The following is a 22,139-nucleotide window of genomic DNA, read 5'->3' on the forward strand; positions in this document are numbered from 1 at the left end:
TTATTATAAATTATTTATTGTTAATATTCTTAATCTTTACTTATATTGTGTAAAAAAAAATCAATGGTGGAATTTAGAAAATTTGGAAGTCCAATTTTCTAAAATTCTTGAGGTGAGGAGTCGATTCTTTGGATGTCCGAGATAGAATTCCAATATATTTTTATTAAAAAACTTAATATGTTATTTTATGCTACCTAATTTATTATCATGCTTCATTAATTATGATTTTTGCTTATATATATTTATATTAAATTAATTTTGTTTTCTATTTAATGTTTCTTTAAGTTTTTAAATCTTTTCTAAAACCTTTTTGAAAAATTTATTTAAATTACACTCTTTGTGTATTTTTGAGCATTTAAAAAACTAATATATTACAAAATGTTTTCTAATCATTTGTTTTTTTAAGACTGTCATTTTCCTTACAAAATTTTTGCGATGGAATTTATTGAGAGTCTGATTTTCTAGAATTTTTTAAATGATAGATCATATCTTTAGGAATCTGAGATCTGTAACAAAGAAAAATGAATTTAATTAATGTTTTAAAAAATTATTTCATTAAAAGGCTATTCCTATGATGAATTCCGAGAAATTGTAATAATTTCTCACATTCTTGAAGTGAGAAATTTGTCCTCAATATTAATATAGCCCAATTCTTGGGATTCACTAAAAAAATTTTGGATTTGAATAGTTTGAGATAGAGCTTCCAAGAAGTTATATATATCGTAGGAGCAATACTTGGAAAAGGTGCCTGAGCGTTTCAACATGGTAACGCGAATCCAGTCAGTTCTCCTTTATCTAGTCACTTCAAACTGTTGGGCTTGAAATGCGAAAGCAGGTAGAATGCAAGACAGATTTGCAAAGTCTTTTCGAGTCGAGAGTGAATGAAGGCCCTTACACGACTATCGGATACCCCTCAATGTTTCAGACAAACTCTAGGTCACGTGCAGGATGTACAAACCGGGTGACGTACGATCTCAGCCTTACACTTCAATGGCTGAGATTAGAATCATAAACTTCTGCTGGAGAAACCTTTCGACTGACTTATCTTTTCTTTTCCTTTCGCATAGAAAGAATCGAGAGAAAAGAAAAGAGAGGAACGCTGGGAGGCTGCCTGAATTCGCTAGGACGAGGAATCTTCGATCATCTAGGAAATGGAGGTAAAGCATGGGTCGACTAGACGATAAGGCATGAGTCATCTAGACGATGAGGCTTTACTGAAGGTCGTCTAGACGACGGTCGTCTAAACGATGGTCGTCTACACGATGAGGTTTGCAGAAATAAACGATCGTTGTGTAAAAGCTAAACGATCATTGGGAAAAGCTAGACGATCGTTTGCCAAAGCTAAATGATCATTTGGGTTAGGGGGTATACGAAAAAAGAAGACGATAAAAAGAATAAGATGAACACGGTCATTTACGGGTTCAGCCAAGGGAGGCCTACTTCCACGGAGAAGCTGGCAGAGTTTTCTTTTATTCAAGATTGCTTCAAGATAGTGTAAACAATCAATTACAATTGCTCTCTCTCTTTTACAAAATTAGTTATATAGAGTATTTAAAGGTAGCTAAGTTTGTAACAAAAACTGTAACCGAATGTAGTTTATTTCACTTCTGTTTAACAATCTCCACCTTGAAATGAACTTCAACTTCTCTAATCTGACTGTCTCTCTGCTTTAACCTTTGTCTCTCAGCTCAAACCCTATTATATCAAGGCACTTCTGGAGCTTGAGCTGAGTGATTGTTTTTGTCAACATGTCGGAGGCATTTTCTGAGGTATGAACTTTCAGAACTTCAATCTGCTTAGCTTGCTTAGCTTCTATCTGTTGTCGTATAAAATGATATTTCACATCAATATGTTGTTATGGTACTGTGGATGCTTTGACAAATGAATTGTACTCTGATTATCAAAAAAGATCTTCACTGTGTCTTGTTTAATTCTGAAATCACTTAGGAGACCCTTTAGCCATAGGCCTTCCTTCACTGCTTCTGATAATGCATGAACTCTGCTTCAGTAGTAGAAAGAGCTACTACTGATTGTAAGGTAGCCTTCCAGCTTAGAATACATCTTCCAAATAGGAAGATATACCTCAATAATGACCTCCTTTTGTCGAGATCTCCTACATAATCTGCATCTACACAACCAACCAGCTCTGGTTCACTGTCTGATAGTTGTTGGTACTTTAGTTTAGCATTAGTAGTACCCTTTAGGTACCTCATAATTCACTTTGTAGTCTCCCAGTGTCTCTTACCTGGATTAGCCATGTATCTACTCACCAGGCTAGTAGCATAGGCTATGTCAGGTCTTGTGGACATTATTAAATACATCAAACTTCCCACAGCTTGGGAATAAAGAACTGTTAACATAATTTGCCGATGCTCAATGTTTGAATCTTTAGGTGAATTCTCTGCTGAAAGTTTGAAATGGTTGGTTATTGGAGTAGTCATTGCTTTAGCTTCTGTCATTTGATACCTTTTCAACAATTTACTGCAGTATTTTGACTGATCAATGCTTAGAATACTTGTTTTTCTGTTTCTAATAATGTCAATACCAAGTATTTTTGTTGCATTTCCCATGTCTTTCATTTCGAACTCTGATTTCAGTAGATCTTTTACTTTGTTCAGCTCTTTCATTATTGCTCTTGCTAGAAGCATATCATCCACATATAAAAGCAAGTAGATAGGATGAGTATAGAACTTTGTATTTATATAAACACAGCTGTCATAGGAGCTTCTGTAGAAACCATTCTTCTAAACAAAGTCACTAAACCGTCTGTTCCAGCATCTTGGGGATTGTTTGAGGCCATAAATAGATTTTTTCAACAGGCACACACAATCTTCCTTCCCTTTGACCTCATATCCCTTCGGTTGGCTCATGTATATAACTTCCTCTAGGAAGCCATGTAGAAAAGTTGTTTTGACATCTAGTTGCTCCAGCTCTAGGTTGTTTTGAGCCACAATCGATAATAGTAATCTGATAGAAGTCTGTTTAACCACTGGAGAAAAAATTTCATTAAAATCAACACTTATTGTATAAAGCCCTTAGCAACCAACCTAGCTTTAAATCTAGGTCATTGATCGTTAGAGAACCCTTCCTTCAACTTGTACACCCATTTGGATGCAATTGGTTTGCATCCTTTTGGTAAGGATGTTAACTCCCATGTATTATTTCTCACCAGTGAATCAATCTCTTCATTTATAGCTTCTATCCACATCTTAACTTAAGAACAACTGACTACTTCCTCAAAGGTTGAGAGTTCTGCATCATTAGACAAATCAATAGTATTCAAAGCTAAGTAGTCTTCATTTCTTGATGGTGGGACAATGTTTCTTCTCTACCTATCTCTAGCTAGGCAGTAACTTCTCAATTCTGATTCTTCTTGCTCAGTATCAATAATAATAACATCTTCTACTTCTTCTTCTTGATGAGGTAGTTGATCAAAGTGTGATTCAGAGCTTGAAGGATTAGAAGTAGGAACTAGAACTTGCTCCACCTCAATTGTATTGCTTTTCTCTTGAGGTACTAAAACATTTGGATTAGTTTTCTGCATATACATTTTTTCTTCCTTGAAAATCACATCTCTACTAGTTATCATCTTTTCTCAATAGGGTGCCACATTCTAAACCCCTTAACACCTTCTGTGAAGCCCAAAAACATACACTTCACAGCTCTGGCAGCAAACTTTCCTTTACTCTGATGAACATAGCCAGTGCAGCCAAATACCCTCAGGTTATTCAGGTTAGGTGACTTCAGGGGTTAGCAAGTTAAGAGATGCATGAGGGCATCTATTCAGTATATAGACTGTATATGAAGCTGCCTCTGCCCAAAACTTCTCATGTAGTAAAGCATCAGATAGTAAGCTTCTGACCCTCTCCATTACTGTTCTGTTTAACCTTTCTGATACCCCATTTTGCTGGGGTGTATACCTAATTGTCTTGTGTCATAATATGCCTTGTTGTCTACAATCAACATTGAACTCTTCTGCACAATATTCAAGCCCATTATCTGTTCTAAAACACTTAATTTGACAGTTAGACATTTTCTCAACCATCACTTTCCATTCTTTAAACTTTTTAAACACTAAATCCTTTGATTTAAGGAAATAGATCCATCTCTTTCTTGAGTAATCATCAACAAATGTAAGGAAATACCTGGCACCACTCAAAGATAAGGTGAAGGACCCCATAGGTCTGAATGCACATAGTCGAGGATGGCCTTGGTTGTGTGTTGTGCCTTCACAAAGCTCTGCCTAGTAGCCTTCCTTATTACACAATGTTCACAAAAGGATAGGCTCTGATGTACTCCCTTAGGTAGAATACCTTGGTTGGCTAGAGCTTGTAGACCTTTGGCACTTATGTGAGAGAGTCTTTTGTGCCATAGGTCTCCTTCAGTAGGCTGATTATGAGTCACAATCAAGGCTGAGTGTACTTGATGAACACCTTGCACTACATACACTCCATTTATCTTCACCCCTCTAAGGACAGGCTTACTGTTCTTCAACACTTCATAGTATCCTTCCTTGCCTCTGTATTCACAGCCAATAGAGTCAAGCATGCCCAGTGAAATTAGATTTCTCTTCAGCTTAGGTACATGTCTGACATTTTTTAAGAGTTTGACTGTTCCATCTTCTAACTTCAATGAGACTGAACCAATCCCAACCATTGGACATGAGTTATTGTTTCTCATGTAGACTGAACCTCCATCCAATTCTCTGTAGGTACTGAACCAGCCCTTGTGAGGTGTCATGTGGAATGAATACCCTGAATCTAGAACCCAATCTAGGTTCTTATTTGCTTCTTCTTCTGCCCTGCAATTAGATGTAGCCAAAGCATCAGAATAAAAGTAAGAATATTTACAAACTGAGGCTTCACCTGACTGGTTTGGTTGGACTTTGGGTTGTGGCTGAGATTGTTTATTTTTCTGCTTATTTTTCCACTTGAGTGTTCTGCAATCTTTGATCAAATGTCTAAGCTTTTTACAATATTTGCATCTGACCGTGGACTTTTCTTTTCCCCCTTCTTCATTTGAGCTTTGTTTTCCTTTCTCCTTGTTATTCTATTTTGACTTTCCTTTAACAAACAAGCCTTCTACACTAGATTTTTCTTCTTTGTTTGTAATGAGTTCCATTTCTCTGATTTTAAGAGCAGAAATAATGATATCAGTAGTAATGGAATCTCTCCCATACTTAGGGTTGTCTTCACTTCTCTGTAGGATTCTGGCAATGAGTTAAGAAGCACAAATGCTTCATTGTCTGCCTCGATTTCTTCTCCTTGAGTCTTAAACTCAGTAGTAATTCTCTTGAAATCATCTAAGTTCTCTGTTAATGACTTCGAAGCATTCATCTTAAATGTAATGAACCTTTCCCTTAGGAAAAGTTTATTAGGTAGATTCCTTGTCTCATAAAACTCATTTAATATGTTCCACATCTTGTAGATTGTCTCCTAATCGATTACTTGTCGTAGGACATTATCTGACAAGTTCAAAATGAGTGTTCCATGAGCAGTAAGCTCCATATTTTCTTTTTCTTCTTCTGTCACTGTATTTGGCAACTTTGTCGGATCATCAAAGGCCTTGTATGCCCTCCGCTGTCCCAAGATAACCTTTATTTTGGCCTTCCACAAACCAAAGTCATCTTTTCCATCAAATTTCTCGATGTCGTACCTTGCAACTGCCATTTCTGAACTGATAGTTCGACTGAAAGACTTCAAGATTATTGCTTCTTTGAATCTTGACTAATCTTGAAGCTTTCTTACAGGCTCTGATACCACTTGTTGGCTTTGAAATGCGGAAGCAGGCAGAACACAAGACGGATTTGCAAAGTCTTTTCGAGCCGAGAGTGAACGAAGGCTCTTACACGACTATCGGATACCCCTCAATGATTCAGACAAACACTAGGTCGCGTGTAGGATGTACAAACCGGGTGACGTACAATCTCGGCCTTACACTTCAATGGCTGAGATTAGAATCACAAACTTCTGCAGGAGAAACCCTTCGACTAACTTATCTTTTCTTTTCCTTTCACAGAGAAAGAATCGAAAGAAAAGAAAAGAGAGGAACGCCGGAAGGCTGCCGGAATTTGCTAGGGCGAGGAGTCTTCAATCGTCTAGGCAATGGAGATAAAGCAGGGGTCGACTAGACGATAAGGCAGGAGTCGTCTAGACGATGAGGCTTTACTGAAGGTCGTCTAGAAAATGGTCGTCTAGACAATGGTCGTCTAGACAATGGTCGTCTAGACGATGGTCGTCTAAACGATGGTCGTTTAGACGATGGTCATCTAAACGATGGTCGTCTACACGATAAGGCTTGCAGAAGTAAACGATCATTGGGTAAAAGTTAAACGATCGTTGGGAAAAGCTAGATGATCATTTGCTAAAGCTAAATGATCATTTGGGTCAAGGGGTATACGAAAAAAGAAGACAATAAAAAGAAGAAGATGAACACGATTGTTTACGTGGTTCGGCCAAGGGAAGCCTACGACCATGGAGAAGCTGACAGAGTTTTCTTTTATTCAAGATTGCTTCAAGATAGTGTAAACACTCAATTATAATTGTTCTCTCTCTCTTACAAAATTAGTTATACAGAGTATTTAAAGGTAGCTAAGTTTGTAACAAAAACTGTAACCGAATGTAGTTTATTTCACTTCTGTTTAACATAAACTGAGTAGCAAACAGAGTCCTTCTATAGATAAAGAGAAGGAAGATATGACCAAGGTCCTTTATGCTTTAGCAGTTGGGAGCTTGATGTATGTGATGGTATGTACTAGACCTCACGTTGTTGGTGTTGTTAGTCGTTTTATGTCCAATCCAGGAAAATAGCATTGGGAGCCAGTCAAGTGCATCATGAGATATTTGAGAGACACTTCCAATTTGAATTTGGAGGTGGAAAGCCAGTACTCATTGGGTACACTGATTCAGATATGGCAGGAGATCTAGATAATAGAAAGTCTACTTCTGATTACTTGATAACATTTGCAGATGGTGCAGTGTCTTAGCATCAAGGTTGCAGAAGTGTGCTGCACTTTCTACAATTGAAACAGAGTATATTGCAATAGTAGAGGCTTGCAAAGAGATGTTGTGGATGAAGCATTTTATACAGGAGCTTAGCTCCAAGCAACAAAGATATGTGATATATTGCGACAATCAGGGTGCTATTCATCTTGGTAAGAATGGTACATTTCATTCCAGAATGAAGCATATAGATGTAAGGTATTATTGAATGAGAGATGCTTTGAATGATGGATTGTTTGAGATTGAGAAGATACATGTTGATCATAATGGATCCGATATGTTGACAAAGAGTCTACCAAGAGAGAAGCATGAGTTTTGTCATTTCGCTACAGGAATGACTAGTTCCTCTACAAAGTGAAATAGGGGGAGATTTGTTGGGTTATTTCACAAATTTGTGAAGGCCCACTTGGGCCATAATAGGTTTTTCTTTTTAAAAAAAAAAACTACATGAGTCGGTTTTTGTGATACACGCAAATTGAGAGTGAATTAAAAAATGGCAAAAGAAAATTAGAGATTTTTGCATTTCGATCAGTAGCGTTTTTCAGCCGTTTGGAGATCGATCCGCGGTTCGATTAAGCTAAAATTTTGAAAATGTGTTCTTGACACGAGATTCTTCAATCTGGACGGTGGAGATTCTATTCGGAACTACCTATAGTCAGATACCGTGGGTAATTAGTTTGCACTTCATGTGAGACGTTTCTAATTTTATTCTTCTCTATTTATTGTCGTTTGTTGCCGAGATTACCAATCTTGAGATATATTTGTGTGTCTCTAGTTGTGACTAGGGATAACTTATTTGTACCCATGATTTGATTATAGTGGAGATTTTTTATTTCGGACCGTGGTTTTTTACTCCTCACATTGAGGGAATTTTTCAACATTAAAATTTCTTATGTCCTTACTTGATTATTATTATTGTTTCTAATCGATTAGTATTCTATTAGATTCACACAATAGTGGAATAATTGATCAGAAAGATATACTATTCATCTCAAAACAAATATATATATCATTGCTAAGCTTCTAACTTCCCAGATTGTTTTTAATAAATGTAATTTAAAATATGAAATTATCCGCACATAAAAAAATTAATAAATAAATAAAAACCTGACATTATTGTATTTTGATGTGACCTGTATATAAGTCCCCACATCTGTCATTTTGAGTGCCTTATCCACAATTTTCCTTTCTCAAAATAAATTATATATTCGAAGGAGGGAAAAAAAGGGGGAAAAACCTTATCGACTTTAGAAAAGATGACTCTAGGTGACGTGGCGGTGGCCCCCTCTTCTTTAGTGAGATTGAGACATAAATATATTTCTTTTTTAAAAGAGAAATTCATTAAAAATCAAGCGCCTGAAAATTCCAGCAGACACATAAATGAAATTGAAATATAAAAATTCAGTCTAATTAATCTCAATATTGAAATAGGGTAATTCTCTTAAATTATAAAACGATTGAAAATATATTTTTAAGTATAGGAAAATGTCACTATCTATCTATCAGTATTAGATTGCGATAGGTATTTATTACTGACATTGATTTGATATTTATTGTGTTCTATCACTAATTGATAATAACATTTTGCTATATTTTTAAATAAATTAACTCATTTTTCTTTATGTGAAATCAATATGTTAAAATATTATTATATCTAATTTATCTCTAAATTTTTAAAGAAATATGAATTAATATTAAAGATTATCATTTAATCTTTCATTGATTATGAAAATTAAGCTTATATTGTTTTTTTTTTCATTCTAAATTAACTAACACTAATTCAAGTTGAAGTAAAATATCACAACATTTAACTATATGGTGCAAATGGATGAATTTAAATTTTTAAGACAAAAGTTGATAAACTTTTAACCGTTGAAGTTTGATTTTAGTGTCTATTTAATCTCTAAAATTCCAATATACACTTCAATACTTGAAGTTTGAAAATTAGTTATAAATAGTCATTAAACAATTAATCGATTAACGAAAAATGACATGGAAGTTAAGTTATTAATTGTCTATTGATGAGTAGACAAACATACAAATTTCAATTGATTTATTCTAGGGGAGACTTATCATTCTCATTTCTTTTATGCTTCCCGCCTTCTTTTTCCTCACAATTGATGAGGATTTCCATTATCATTCATTGCTTTCCTCTTCGACCGTTGCTACCTTTTCTCTTCTCTCTTCACCCTCAACACTACAAGGATTTATACAATAAGGAGAGATTGATAATCGTCCTTGAAATTTTGACCCCGACGTGGTGTTCATGGAGCAATTTGATGGAAATCAATTCAAGGTCTAAAAATTTGAGGATCAGTTCGAGCTTGGACTAAGATTGAAATCGTGATTGACTACCTGAAAAGAAATTAGAGTAAGAAATATTAACAAATTGAATTCAATGGAAGATTAAATCGTGATTGTCTTTATCAGTTGCATAATCTGCATCCACAAAACCTGTGAGAACCTCTTGATTACTTAAGTGTTTAGTATATAATAGCTCATATGATACGGTTCCTTTAATATATCTTAGAATCCACTTAACTGCTTGCCAATGATAACTCCCTGGATCAGTTATATATCTACTAATAACACTTAAATAATGAGCTAAATCTGGTCTGGTACAAACCATAAGATACATGAGACTTCCTACAGCGTTAGCATATGGTACAGCTTGCATTTGATCTCTTTCATCATCAGATTTGGGGGCATGCTTAAGGGAAAACTTAAAATGAGATGCAAGAGGTATTGTAACTGATTTAGATTCATTCATTCTAAATCTTGTAGGCATCTTATGGCAATATGCTTCTTGAGAAAGTCTCATAGTACCAACATTTCTATCTCTATCAATTTTTATCCCTAGTATTTTCTTTGCAAGTTTGAGATCTTTCATGTCAAAGACCCTTTTTAAATCATTTTTCAGCTTATTCACCTCTTGTCTATTTATGCTTGCTACTAGCATATCATCAACATATAACAATAAGAAAACAGAATGTCTTCCTACTCATGTCTAAAGTACACATAATGATCCAGCATACTTCTTTTAAAACCACATGATAACATAAATGAATCAAACTTAAGATACCATTGCCTAGGTGCTTACTTTAGACCATACAAGGATTTCTTAAGAAGACACGCTTTATTTTTAGTTCCTGCTTTTAAATCTAGGTGGTTGATGCATATAGATAGTTTCAGATAAGTCTCCATGTAAGAATGTTGTTTTGACATCCAGCTGGTCTAGCTCCATATTATACTCAGTAACCAGTGATAATAGCATTCTGATGGAGGTGTGTCTCACTACAAGTGAAAAATTTTCATTGTAGTCTACCCCTTCTTTCTGATTGAACCCTTTAGCAACAAACATTGCTTTATACCTTGGTGAATCTTTATTTTGAAAGTCATGTTTGAGCTGTATATCCACTTACATCCAAGCATCTTCTACTTAAGTGGTTTGTCCACCAATTCCCAAGTTTTATTCTTGATCAAAGAATCCATTTCTTCTTGCATTATTCGCTACCATTTGAGTTTTTCTTTACAATTTACTGCTTCTTCGATGGTCAGTGGTTCATTATCAGCTTCTTTCAACTCAGTACAGAATGCATAATGAACTATATCAGCATCTGCATACCTGGAAGGTAGCCTAATCTGCTTTCTTAGTCTGTCTCTAGCCAGAGTGTATGACTGAAGATCATCTCCTTGAGAAGTTTTTGCTTGAACCATCTCCACCTGAGAGTTATCTTCTGCATTTTCCTGATTTTCAGATTCATTTGAAGCGTGGCTCGGTACTTCAAACTCAATAAGTTTCAGATGTTGCCTCTGGCTCTTGCGCAGTCTTATTCTCTTTATTGGTCAATGTCATCCTAGTCTCATCAAAAGTTACATCCCTACTAATGATGCATTTCTCTTGTCCTTCTTCAACACACCATAGTTTATAGCCTTTGCACCTTTGGGGTATCCTAGAAAAAGACATTTCTTAGCACGATTGTCTAACTTTCCTTCTTTGGAATGTGCATATGTAACACACCCAAAACTCCTCAAGTTAGATGAGTTTGGTGGATGTCCTGTCCATTTTTCCATGGGAGTTTTAAACTCTATAGCTGAAGAAAGACTTCTGCTAACAAGGTAAATAGTTGTTTCCAATACTTCCCCCCAAAAGTTCCTTGGTAGATTAGCATTTGACAAGAGACATCTTACCTTATCTAACAATGTACGATTCATCCTTTCAGCCAGGCCATTTTGCTGAGGTGTTCCTTTCACTGTACGGTGTCTCTGAATTCCATCTCTCTCACACAGGAGCTTCAATTCATTATTCATAAATTCCAAGCCATTTTTAGTCCTCAATGACTTTAACTTCTTGTCTGTTTGATTTTCAACCAAATTCTTCCATTCAACAAATTTCCTGTAGGTTTCAGCTTTGCTTTTCAATAAATAGGTCCAAACCCTTCTTCAATAGTTATCAACAATGGAGAGGAAAAACCGTGACCTTCACATGGTAGAAGTTTTTTCTGAACTCCATAAATTAGCATGTACATATTCTAAGATAGATTTAGACGTGTGTAGCCCTTTACTGAATGAAACTCTAGTTGACTTGCCATAGATGCAGTGCTCACATATACCTAGGCTAATTTTTAAAGTTGTTTCCAGCAAGCCTTGCTTGAAAAGATGTTTTAAACCATTCTCACCGATATGTCCCAACCTTTGATGCCATATTCTTTCTTCTATTGGATGTTTCTGTGAAACAACTAATGAGGCACCAACTACTTTATTTCTCTCCAAAATATATAGTCCATGTCGAAGCTTTCCTCTTAGTTTCACCAACACTCCTTTTATAACTTTTAAGGTACAATTCTTAAATCTACAAAAGTATCCTGCAGTGTCAAAAGCTTTAAGAGAAAGAAGATTTCTCTTCAAATCAGGAACATACCTTACTAAAGTGAGCTCCTTGATCTGTCCATCAATTATCTTCACTAGAACTGTTCCAATTCCTTCAACACTGCATTCTTGATAATTTTCTAGAAGAACCTTCCCCTATTAATCTCCTTGAAGTGTTGAAACCAATCCTGGTTTAGACTCATATGAAAAGTGTTGGGGTTAATGCCCTAAATCTCGTAAGGTCTTATAGTTTGTAAACATTATTGAACAAACTCGTTGTGTATTTAATAAAATATATGATATTTTATTCAAACTCATTGTCTATTTAATAACATATGTGATATTTTAGTTGCATTAACCACAAACCAATAAACTAACATCCATCTTGAAACTTAAATATGTATGTAGAGACATACGGGTGGATCATGTTTAAGTGATAACCTAAATGGTCTGTAATAGATGGATAAGGCTGGGTGCCTTATCTTGGTGACACTACGAGTATGGCCTACTTTGTAGGTGTTACAATTGTTGTAAAGTGCTACAAATGATCTGATCCTGATCATTTATGTATAGACATGCAAGCGGGGATATTCTATACAAAGGAGTTTGTATAAGATCGAACCACAAAATGTTTAGTCTCATTATATAATACCGTTCATAATAGAGACTTACATTTCACCAGGATAACTATAGGTAACATGACCTGAATCCTGGGTGAGTTGTGAACTCCTGCATATGAGGGTAGTCCTTTGATTTGTATGGGTGAGAGGGCCAGATCGCCGACTCAACAAGCCTACCATTTTGGGGATTCGTCTGATTAGGGAGTTGGGAACACAGCTACACAAGAAAGAACTCACTTCTTCCCTGAGGTCAAGGTAAGTAGATAAATTACTCTCTTAAGGGTTGATTCCGGATCTTGAACAATGTGGTGCCACACCCTCTCCTGGCCCGAGAGGGGTTTAATCATAGTTGGCTATGATTTATTGTTCATTAGAGAGATTAGTTGTACTTAAGGAGTTAGATGTAACTATAAGGGCAAAATGGTAATTTTGGCCTAGCTATACTTACGAGCAATTTGTGAAGGGTCGTTGTACTGTTGATTAGTTATATCCAATGGACACAGAAATATATATGTAGTGTGAAGAATGCAGTTGTGGGTCTTTAGTGGAGTGTCCAACAATTAACGGATGGTGAATAATTTAATTAAAGAGTTTAATTAATTATCCATGTACCATTGGAGTTTCAAGCTACAGATCCATGAGGTCCCCTTGGTAGCTCAATAGGATTAATTGAGAATCAGTTTTTGGATTAATTTTAATTGTTCAAATTAGTAGAAGGATTTAATTATATATGATATAATTAAGTTGTTTTAATTATATGTGATATAATTGTTATAATATATTTGATATATTATAGCTGTAGTGAGAGGAAATAAATATTTGAATAAGATTCAAATATAAATTCTATGAATTGGATTCACAATAGTTAAATTTAATATAAATGTGAGTTATATAAAATGTCATATAAGAGAGAAAAGAAACTATAGGTTATATTGTATGTGATACAATGTTAAAACTATAGGTTATATGTTATATTTGATATATTATATGATAAGTTAGTTATCATATTTATATATATATTAAATGTTATTTTTTAAATAAAAATAAGGAAGAAAGTTATAACTCCCTTTTTCTCTCTTTTCTCTCCACCCACATAAGTGGGTGGTTGATATATTTGATAGATTGAAAAAGAGTTTTTCTTCTTCTGACTTGATAGAGTCGATTTTGACATAGTGAGAAAAACAGAAAAGTTCTCTGTGAGTTTGAGTTGTTGGTGAACATTCTCAAACCTTCCTCCTTACTCCCTCATATTCCAAAATAGCCAGAGCCCACCACTCTTGGGTTTTCAGCCTAAGAATACGAAGGAAGTCTTTATGGTCGTGTTCATTCTTGTTTGAAGGTTTCTTGAAGAAAGTCTTCAAGGGGTTCGTGTGCTGTTCGAAAGAATCCTAAAGAAAGGTCTTCAACGGTAAGGTTTCTAAAACCTTTATATAGCATACTGTAATTTTTATATAAATGTATATCTTGTGTTTGTTTTACTGTAAATCTCACATTCAACGTGGCATTTGGGACGATTTTGCTTCCGCTTAAGGTTCCCTTCAGAATGGGTTCCTTCAATTGGTATCAGAGCCAGGTTGTTGGTTATCTGATCCCAAACTTCATTTTTTTTTTATTGAATCGATTTTACAATGATGATAGATTTTACAAATCCTATATTTGATTTCATGTGATGAATGGTTGTAAATGTGGTTTTGTTGATAGATGTTTCGAGATAAGATACTCTATTTTAAGGCTTTCTTTGTTTACAAATTTATTTTGTAAAGGCCCCTGTATTTTTAGGCATATTCTTGATATAGAGTCTGTAATTCATAAGTTTGAATCTTATAGACTTTCTTTATGTTTTTGGGCATACTCGTGCTCTAGAGTCGGAATGGGTTCCTTCAATTAAAATCATTGCCTTTTAAAATTGGGTTTAATTTTTATTTAAACCCCAATAAAGTTGCACTTCTTCCTATAACAATTACATACTCAAAATTTGACTTTTTTTAATAATAGAGAGATTAAATATTTGAAAATAAACAAATATTTTTGGATTAAGTTACTATAAAATAAAATTTTACAAATCCGATGATAAAATGAATTTGATACTTCTTTCAAAAAAAAAAATGAAACTGAAAACTAAATCGGAAGTCAGACCTAAATATATAATTAAAAGAAAATAATTTGTCAAAAACATTTAAATTTAATGGCATCATGTCAACATCAAGAACCAGAACCACTACAGATTCCAAGGACTGACCAAAAATCAAAGCCCACAGTTCGTTGCTCCCTCACCCACTGTTTTCTATATGAAAGGAAGCCTACTGTTTCTTTATTTCTTTAAATATATGTATATTTCTAATAATAATAATATATAAACAAGTATTTATCTCTCTTTACTGAATCCTCTTTAAGAAAAATGTCAAAGTCACTACTAATTATATTGAACATAAATTAGAAGTTCATGATTTTTACTTTTGTTTTTAATAAGTTTCTTAAAATCTAAAAACCTTTAATCTTATATGACCTAAAAATCTTAATTTCTTTAAGTTACCTAAGAAATATAATATTAAATAATTTTAAATATAAGACTATGAAACATGTTTGAATAGGTAACATTAGATTAGATAATTATATTTGATAACTATTTCTTAATCATGATCTTCACCTTCCTGAAATAATTTGAATTTTTAGTTATTCTTTTTTAAATTACTTCCAAAACTCTAGACTTGAATTTAAATTTGGTCAAGAGAATTGATGACTTGGTGGTGGAGAGAGTGAATTTATAAACTTTGTCACAAGAAATTTATGTCCATGACTAAAAGTCATCAATTATATGTGTTATGTCCTATTAACTTTTAATGAATTCACTTCTCGATTAAGTGTATGAATCCTACTTTCCTGGGAAGGAATTTAAAAGAAAAAAAACTTATTTTTCTACTAAAACTTAACTAAAAATTCAAATATCTTTTAAAGAAAGAATAATGGTAGGAAAATGAAAGGGAGTACAAAGAAAACTATGCAAATAATAATAATAATAAATAAATAAAAATAAAGAGTAGTCTCCCTATCATACATTTTATTTTAAAATTTATTTAGGAAAAACAAGTATTTTTTAAATAAATTAGGAAAAAAATATAGTTTTTTTGTCTTTTAATCACCTCAAAATTTGTGTCCATTAAGAAAAACTAACGAAAGTTCGGTAGAAGTGAACTTAATCATTTTGTATTTTTTTCGTATATAACTAATTTGGAGCTGATTCTAAATACTAGTATATTAGCTTGGAATGGGTAGCATTGCCTTTTTATTCCTACCCCACTTGGGTTTGAGACCAATGCCTTTTCTTTTTTTCTTTTTCTTTTTAAATGGTCAATCTTATGTATATGAATTTTTTATTTAATTTTAATTCAATTATAATAATTTACTAGGATAGGTAGTTAAATTATAATAAGAAGTTATAATTAATATTACTAAAAAGCAGTTATAATTAATTTATCAAGTTTTAGAATTTTTATTAAAAAAACACAATGGTTAAAGTGAATTTAACACCTTTATACATTCAATAATTATATCCTAATATATTAGAGTGATTGATGTTATTTGTTTTAAAAATTACATTTTTTTTTGTTCATGTACAAATTAAGATATAATTTTAAAATTAAGATTTTATTAATAGCATCAAACACCACACATGAAAGTGATTTTTAAATAATTAATATATTTCAAACTAAATAATTATAAAATAGTTTTTAGGCAAATTTGTGGTTAAAAATTTTGCTAAGATAAATTGATATGATTCACAATTTAAAAAAAAAAAATTACATTTTCAATATTTACTAGATTAAAACTATAATGTTCTCATTCATAACTCGAAGATTCAAAACAATTACATTAAAAACCATTCAAACTCAAAATGTTTTTTTAAAAAAGAACATTAATTCTAAATCCAATTTCAAAATTTTAACAAACATGAATTTAGTTTGAACATAAAAAACAAATAAAGAAACGCAAATTATAAAAAAAAAATAAATAAATAAAGATAGGTTGGGAATTATTTTTAAGAAAAGGATAGATCGGGAATAATTTATAGAAAGATAAGTTGGAAATTAAAAAATTAAAAATTAAAAAAAGGGGAAAAAAAACAGAAATGCACGCACTCCAATAAAAACAAAAAAATAACCTATTCTCCTAAAGTTTTTCAAAATGCTTTTACTAAATTTTGTTCACAAACACCCGATTTATCCTATTAACGCCCGTGGATCAGACAAACCTCTTAATACTCATTTAACATAAAAGTTAACTCCAATCTATTTTTCTTCAAACTTTCTATTTAATTTCTAAGACCCATTTTTTATAATAGTTTCTATCTTCCTTGAGAAAATCTGAATTCACACCCAAATTTTTTTTAAAAAAAAAATAATAATTTCTTAAAAACTACTATAAAAACCAATAAATTGTTCTTGGAAGCATAAAATTTTTAAAAGGAAAAAACTAAAATCATAAAAATTAAATCTATTTTATCCACATTTTTTTTACAATAATTTGATCATTCATAAATACTATGGTTAAATGAAATTTAGAAATAAAAGAAATCATCATAGACTTAATTTTAAAAAACAAAAACAAAATAATTATAACTTAAAAGAACCAAAACACGATGTGCTCCCTTTGATTTTCTTTTTTTCTTTTTTTACTTTTGAAAACTGTGTGTTTTTTCATATTTTCTTATAATAATTAGTATATTTTATTTCTGAAATAAAAGTTTTGAATTCTTGATTATTTTAATATTTAAAAACTATTTTTTTATTGAAAAAGTGAATAAAAAGTACATAAAAGAAAAAAAAAATTAACTAAAACTCTATTAGATAACTATTTAAAATTTTACTATAAAATCTACCAACATTTCTTCTACTTTTAAAGTTTTTTAACTTTAACTTTCTTAGTGTGTAATCTACGTTATCTATATTTTAAAAAATAATTCAAAATTTAAAGGCAAAATAGTTTTTAAAATTTTATTTTATTTGAGAAAGATACATTTTCTATCCCCGAATTTTCTAAAATAAGTATATTTAATCCCTGAAGTTTTAAATTAACAGATTTAAAAGTTCATCTTCATTAAGAGAAGTGTTTAAATTAACAGAGCTATCCAAGTTGACTGACTAAGTTGATAATTTGGATTTAAATTTGTTTCGTAACTTCACGAAAAATGAATTCAACTCCATGTCATTTTTTTCTTTTGTCTCCACGAGACGAACTTCACAAGACAAATTTAAATCTAAATCATCAACTTAATTAGCAAACTATATCAACATTTAAATAATCTAGTTGAACATATATATTAGTTTAAATAGATCTATTAATGAATAGAACATTTTATGCCTATTATTGAACCTAAAGACTAAAATGTTTAATTTAAAATTTCAAAGACCAAACGCATATATTCTAAAAAAATAACAAAATATATTTTTCTTTTTTTATTTTTAAAATTTGATTAAGATTTCAACAATCTATTATTTTGAAGTATTCTATTTTTATATAGGTTATATATAAAAACAATAAATATAATTTTGGATTATTTTTATATAAAAAAATTAACCAAAATATTTATAAAATATAATTAAATTTTAGAATTATCAATGATAGACTTATATCAATACGATCAGTGACATTGATAGACACTAATAACTATCAATCTGTATCTACCAATGTCTATCATTGATAGTTCTAAAACTTTGCTATATTTTGAAGAACTTTACCATTTGAAATAATTTTCCAATAACTTTGAATAATAATAATAATCCAAACTATTTTTTTTAAAAAAATTATATCTAATTTTGCTTTATGTTAATAATAATAATAATTAATCCCCATCCATTGGCGGTGATAATCAATCCCTGCAAAAAAAACAAAAATAAAATTAAAAATTAAAACACAAAGAAAAAAAAAATTCTGAATCACGAGAAGAAAAAGGAAAAAGCAGCACCTACCATCATACCTCTTTACCAGAAAAATAAAGAAAGGGAACAAAGCAACAAAGCAAACGGCGGTTTAACCCTGGTGAAAGAGGCTGATCACTGCCGGTGCCGTATGCTCATCGAGACGGAACCGTCAAATCAGACGGCGGAGACAATGGAATGCACGAACACACAGAAGATGCAAGAGAGGCAAATCTGCTAATGGAGGATTTTCCAAACCCTAATTTCTAACATCTGGTCCGATTGATGAGGTTAAACACCTTTTTTAATTCATGTGAATTTCATTAAATTGTGATTGATTTCTCGATTTACTCGCAATTTTAGGTCTGATCTGTGCGCCGATTGCGACGAACACAAACGATTTCATATCCAGTAATCTGTATAAAATATTAATTTGTACAAAGGAGATTTCAGAGATCTGTAGCTATGAATGTGGGTAACGGTCTCCGCAGAGAAAAAGAATAGCATCGTCACCGTCACGAACCGCCGGAGGACTAGAAGAACTGCGGCTATCTCCGGAAATTCATCGATTAGGCAATTTCATCATACCGAATGATTATAGTGTTTCTTCGGCTTTTGACATAATTGAGAGCCGGCTACGCTTCGGCCTAAAATCAGATCGACGGCGTTGCTGATGAGAAGAAGGCCGAATCAAAGCAGCTAAAGCTCGCTTCACGAGATCACCTTCAACGCCTCCGATTCTAACAAGAGAATTCGTCATCGCCGATCGACGAGCATTCAACCTACTCGGCGAGTACGGAACAGTAGGTTGCGAAATTATACCTTTATGGAGACTACACCGGAACGAGCCAGGGTGAGTAGTAGGAGAACACATACACGTCCTCTTCGAACTGCTCTGCCTCTGCACGACTCGATGACTCCCTCCGCTGCGAGAAGAAACAGACACGGATCTGTTCGGAGACGTCGCACGGTCAAGAGAAAACCGCACGGACGGCACGGAAACTGAAGGCGAACCGTGAAGCTTCACACGCGACGGGGAAGTCGATCTACAGAAGAAGGAAGTTGCGGATCCGGAGGAGAAACTGGAGGACGAGGACGCGAAGGCCGACGAAGATGAACTCCGGTAACCGTAGAACCTTCCGGACGGTGAGAGTGATCGGAGAACTGATGCGTTTGATCTTCGAGAAGTTGCCGCCATTTTCGTTAGAGAAGAGAGAGAAAGGGGGATGAATGTAGAGCTTTCTGGTCTGCTCTTCTAAGCCTAATAGGCCGCGTTTGGCTGTTGAGTTTGGCAAACCCGTCTTCACTCGCACTATGTATTTATAGGGATTCAATGCAAAATAAGAGCAAAGGTTTAAAGCGGCGTCTTTTTCTATCATACCCTTCATCTTTTGCATATTTGTAAAACTCCACATTACACTTTTTTAATTCCATTAATTATTATTTTCAATTAATATTTAATTTCTTAAAATATTATTTTTGTTACTGTTGTTTGAAATTGGACCAATTTTAGTTTTTATATTTTAAATATTAAACTTTATTCTTTTAAACTTTTAATAAATTTTAAATTTAATATTTCAAAGTTAATTTTTATCACCCTTGGTTAAATATAATTATAATAATGTTCATGCATGAAAACAAATAATGAAAAGTTTTAGAAAAATTAATAGTAGAATGAAAGTAAAATATTTTTTTTAAAAGATATTGGTAATTAAAGTGTGGGGTAAGAGAATCGAACCTCAAACCTTGAAATCAATAATATAAACACTATGCCAATTGAGTTACATTTTTATTAGTGAAAGTAAAATATTTATTAGACAAGTCGAACATAACTTAATTGACATATGAATTTGTTGGTAATTACTATTCCTACCTCAATTGTACTAAAAAAAGTTTAGGGCAAATATCAATTTATACATCTAAACTTTAAATGTTTATCAATTTAAATCCTGAACTTTGAGGTAGTATCAATTTAGATTTCAAATTAATAATTGTATCAATTTAAATCTTGGACTTAATATATCTATTTACTCCCCGAATTTTCAAAGTACATCAATTTAAATCATAAACTTTCATAATTGTGTATCTAAATAAAACATAATGAATGGTTTAAATTGATACACTTATGAAAGTTTAGACTCTAAATTAATACAATAATTAGTTTGAAGTTTAAATTGATACACTTATGAAAGCTTATATTTAAATTAATACAATTATTAGTTTAGGGTTTAAATTGATACCATCCCTAAAATTCAGGGGTATAAATTGATATTTAGCCAATTTTTAATATTTATTGAAAGTATAAAAATTAAAATTAGACATTCGTAAGTACATTAAACAAAATTAAACAAATTTTAGAGTACAAAGATTAAAATGAAATTTTAACCTATTTAAATTGATAGTATAGATATGTGAGTAATGTTGGGATTAGTGTCCTAAATCTTTCTTGTAATCTCGTAGTTTATAAATATTATATAAACAATTTGTTATTAATAAAATAATTGTTATTTTATGAGTATTTACTCAATCCAATAACTAAGATCCTAGGTTATTTTATATAATTTATACATGTATGTATAGATATGTGAGTAGTGTTGAGATTGGTGTCCTAAATCTTTCTCTCGTAGTTTATAAATATTATATAAACAATTTGTTATTAATAAAATAATTGTTATTTTATGAGCATTTACTCAATCCAATAACTAAGATCCTAGGTTATTTTATATAATTTATACATATATGTAGAGACATAAAGGTGTATCATGTTTAAATGATAACCTAAATGGTCTATAGTAGATGAATAAGGCTGGGTATCTTATTCTAGTAAAACTACAGATACAACTCTGTTTTGTAAATGTTACAAGTGTTGTAAAGTGCTACCCTACCATTTTGGGGATTTGTCTAATTGGGGAGTTAGGAACACAGCTACACAAGATGAAATTCACTCATTCCCAGATGTCAGAGTAAGTAGATAAATTGCTCCCTTAAGAGCTGATTTCGGTGCTTGAACAATGTGGTCATACCCTCTCTTGGCCCAAGAAGGATTTAGTCATAATTAATTTAATTAAATTTTAATCTTAATTTAATTAAAGGGAGAGAGTTACAACTCTCTCCCCTTAATTCCTTCTCAACCAGAACATGAGATATGATTCAGTTTTGACTAATCATGTTATTCTTCTTCTCTCGAGAGTTAGTGAGAAAGCTCTAGAAAAATTCTCCAAGAACAGAGAGTAAAAAATTATTCTTCTTCCTCCTCTCAAATCTTTCCCTCTCTTCAAAAATTACAGAGGCCACAACTCTTGGATTCTCATTCCCAAGAGAATACAGAGGTTAACCTTTTGGTGGTGGCCATTTTATTTGCTAGATTTTTTTTTTTTTTTGGAGATCGAGATCTAGAACAAACGGTTTGTGATCCGGATCGAGAGAATACATGAAGAATTATTCGACTACAAGGATAAGTTAATTTTTTCTCTAATTCTTCTGTGAATTAAGCATATTGTAAATTAAATCTGTATAATGCATAATTTTTTTTTGTTCTGTAAAATTAGGTTTATGTAAAAATTTGAAAATTGGGACCAATCCTCTTCCATTGCGGACCTTCTCCAGTTCTTTCAATTGGTATCAGAACCAGGTTTTTTTTCCCAATTATTTTAATTTTTCATAATTTGTTTTACAGAATTATGATGGGTATCATTCTATTTTGTACATAATGATAAATGAATGGTTGAATGTTA

General features: G+C 32.4%; 1 protein-coding gene across 2 annotated transcripts; it reads right to left on the bottom strand.

Annotated features, from left to right (window-relative positions):
* Window positions 1–17,620: 17,620 nt before the first annotated feature.
* LOC120080038 (uncharacterized) lies at window positions 17,621–19,773 on the bottom strand. Of its 2 annotated transcripts, none has more exons than XM_039034575.2 (2): window positions 18,465–19,773; window positions 17,621–18,363 (listed from the first exon to the last, which is right to left on the bottom strand). In XM_039034575.2, exon 1 carries the CDS (start codon window positions 19,601–19,603, stop codon window positions 19,001–19,003), a length of 603 nt encoding a protein of 200 aa, XP_038890503.1. In that variant the 5' UTR covers window positions 19,604–19,773; the 3' UTR covers window positions 17,621–18,363; window positions 18,465–19,000. The 2 variants fall into 2 exon arrangements, with proteins under 2 accessions (XP_038890503.1, XP_090170895.1); XM_090314769.1 differs by having other exon boundaries at window positions 18,457–19,773.
* Window positions 19,774–22,139: the final 2,366 nt, after the last annotated feature.

The sequence above is a fragment of the Benincasa hispida genome, chromosome 6 (genome assembly GCF_027475165.1).
Source record: "Benincasa hispida cultivar pf3 chromosome 6, pf3_genome.v1.1, whole genome shotgun sequence".
Lineage (NCBI taxonomy): Eukaryota > Viridiplantae > Streptophyta > Magnoliopsida > Cucurbitales > Cucurbitaceae > Benincasa > Benincasa hispida.

What these genes read in the sequence shown, in the direction of transcription:
- LOC120080038 (XM_039034575.2), bottom strand. Translation starts at nt 19,603, where the DNA reads ATGGCGGCAACTTCTCGAAGATCAAACGCATCAGTTCTCCGATCACTC.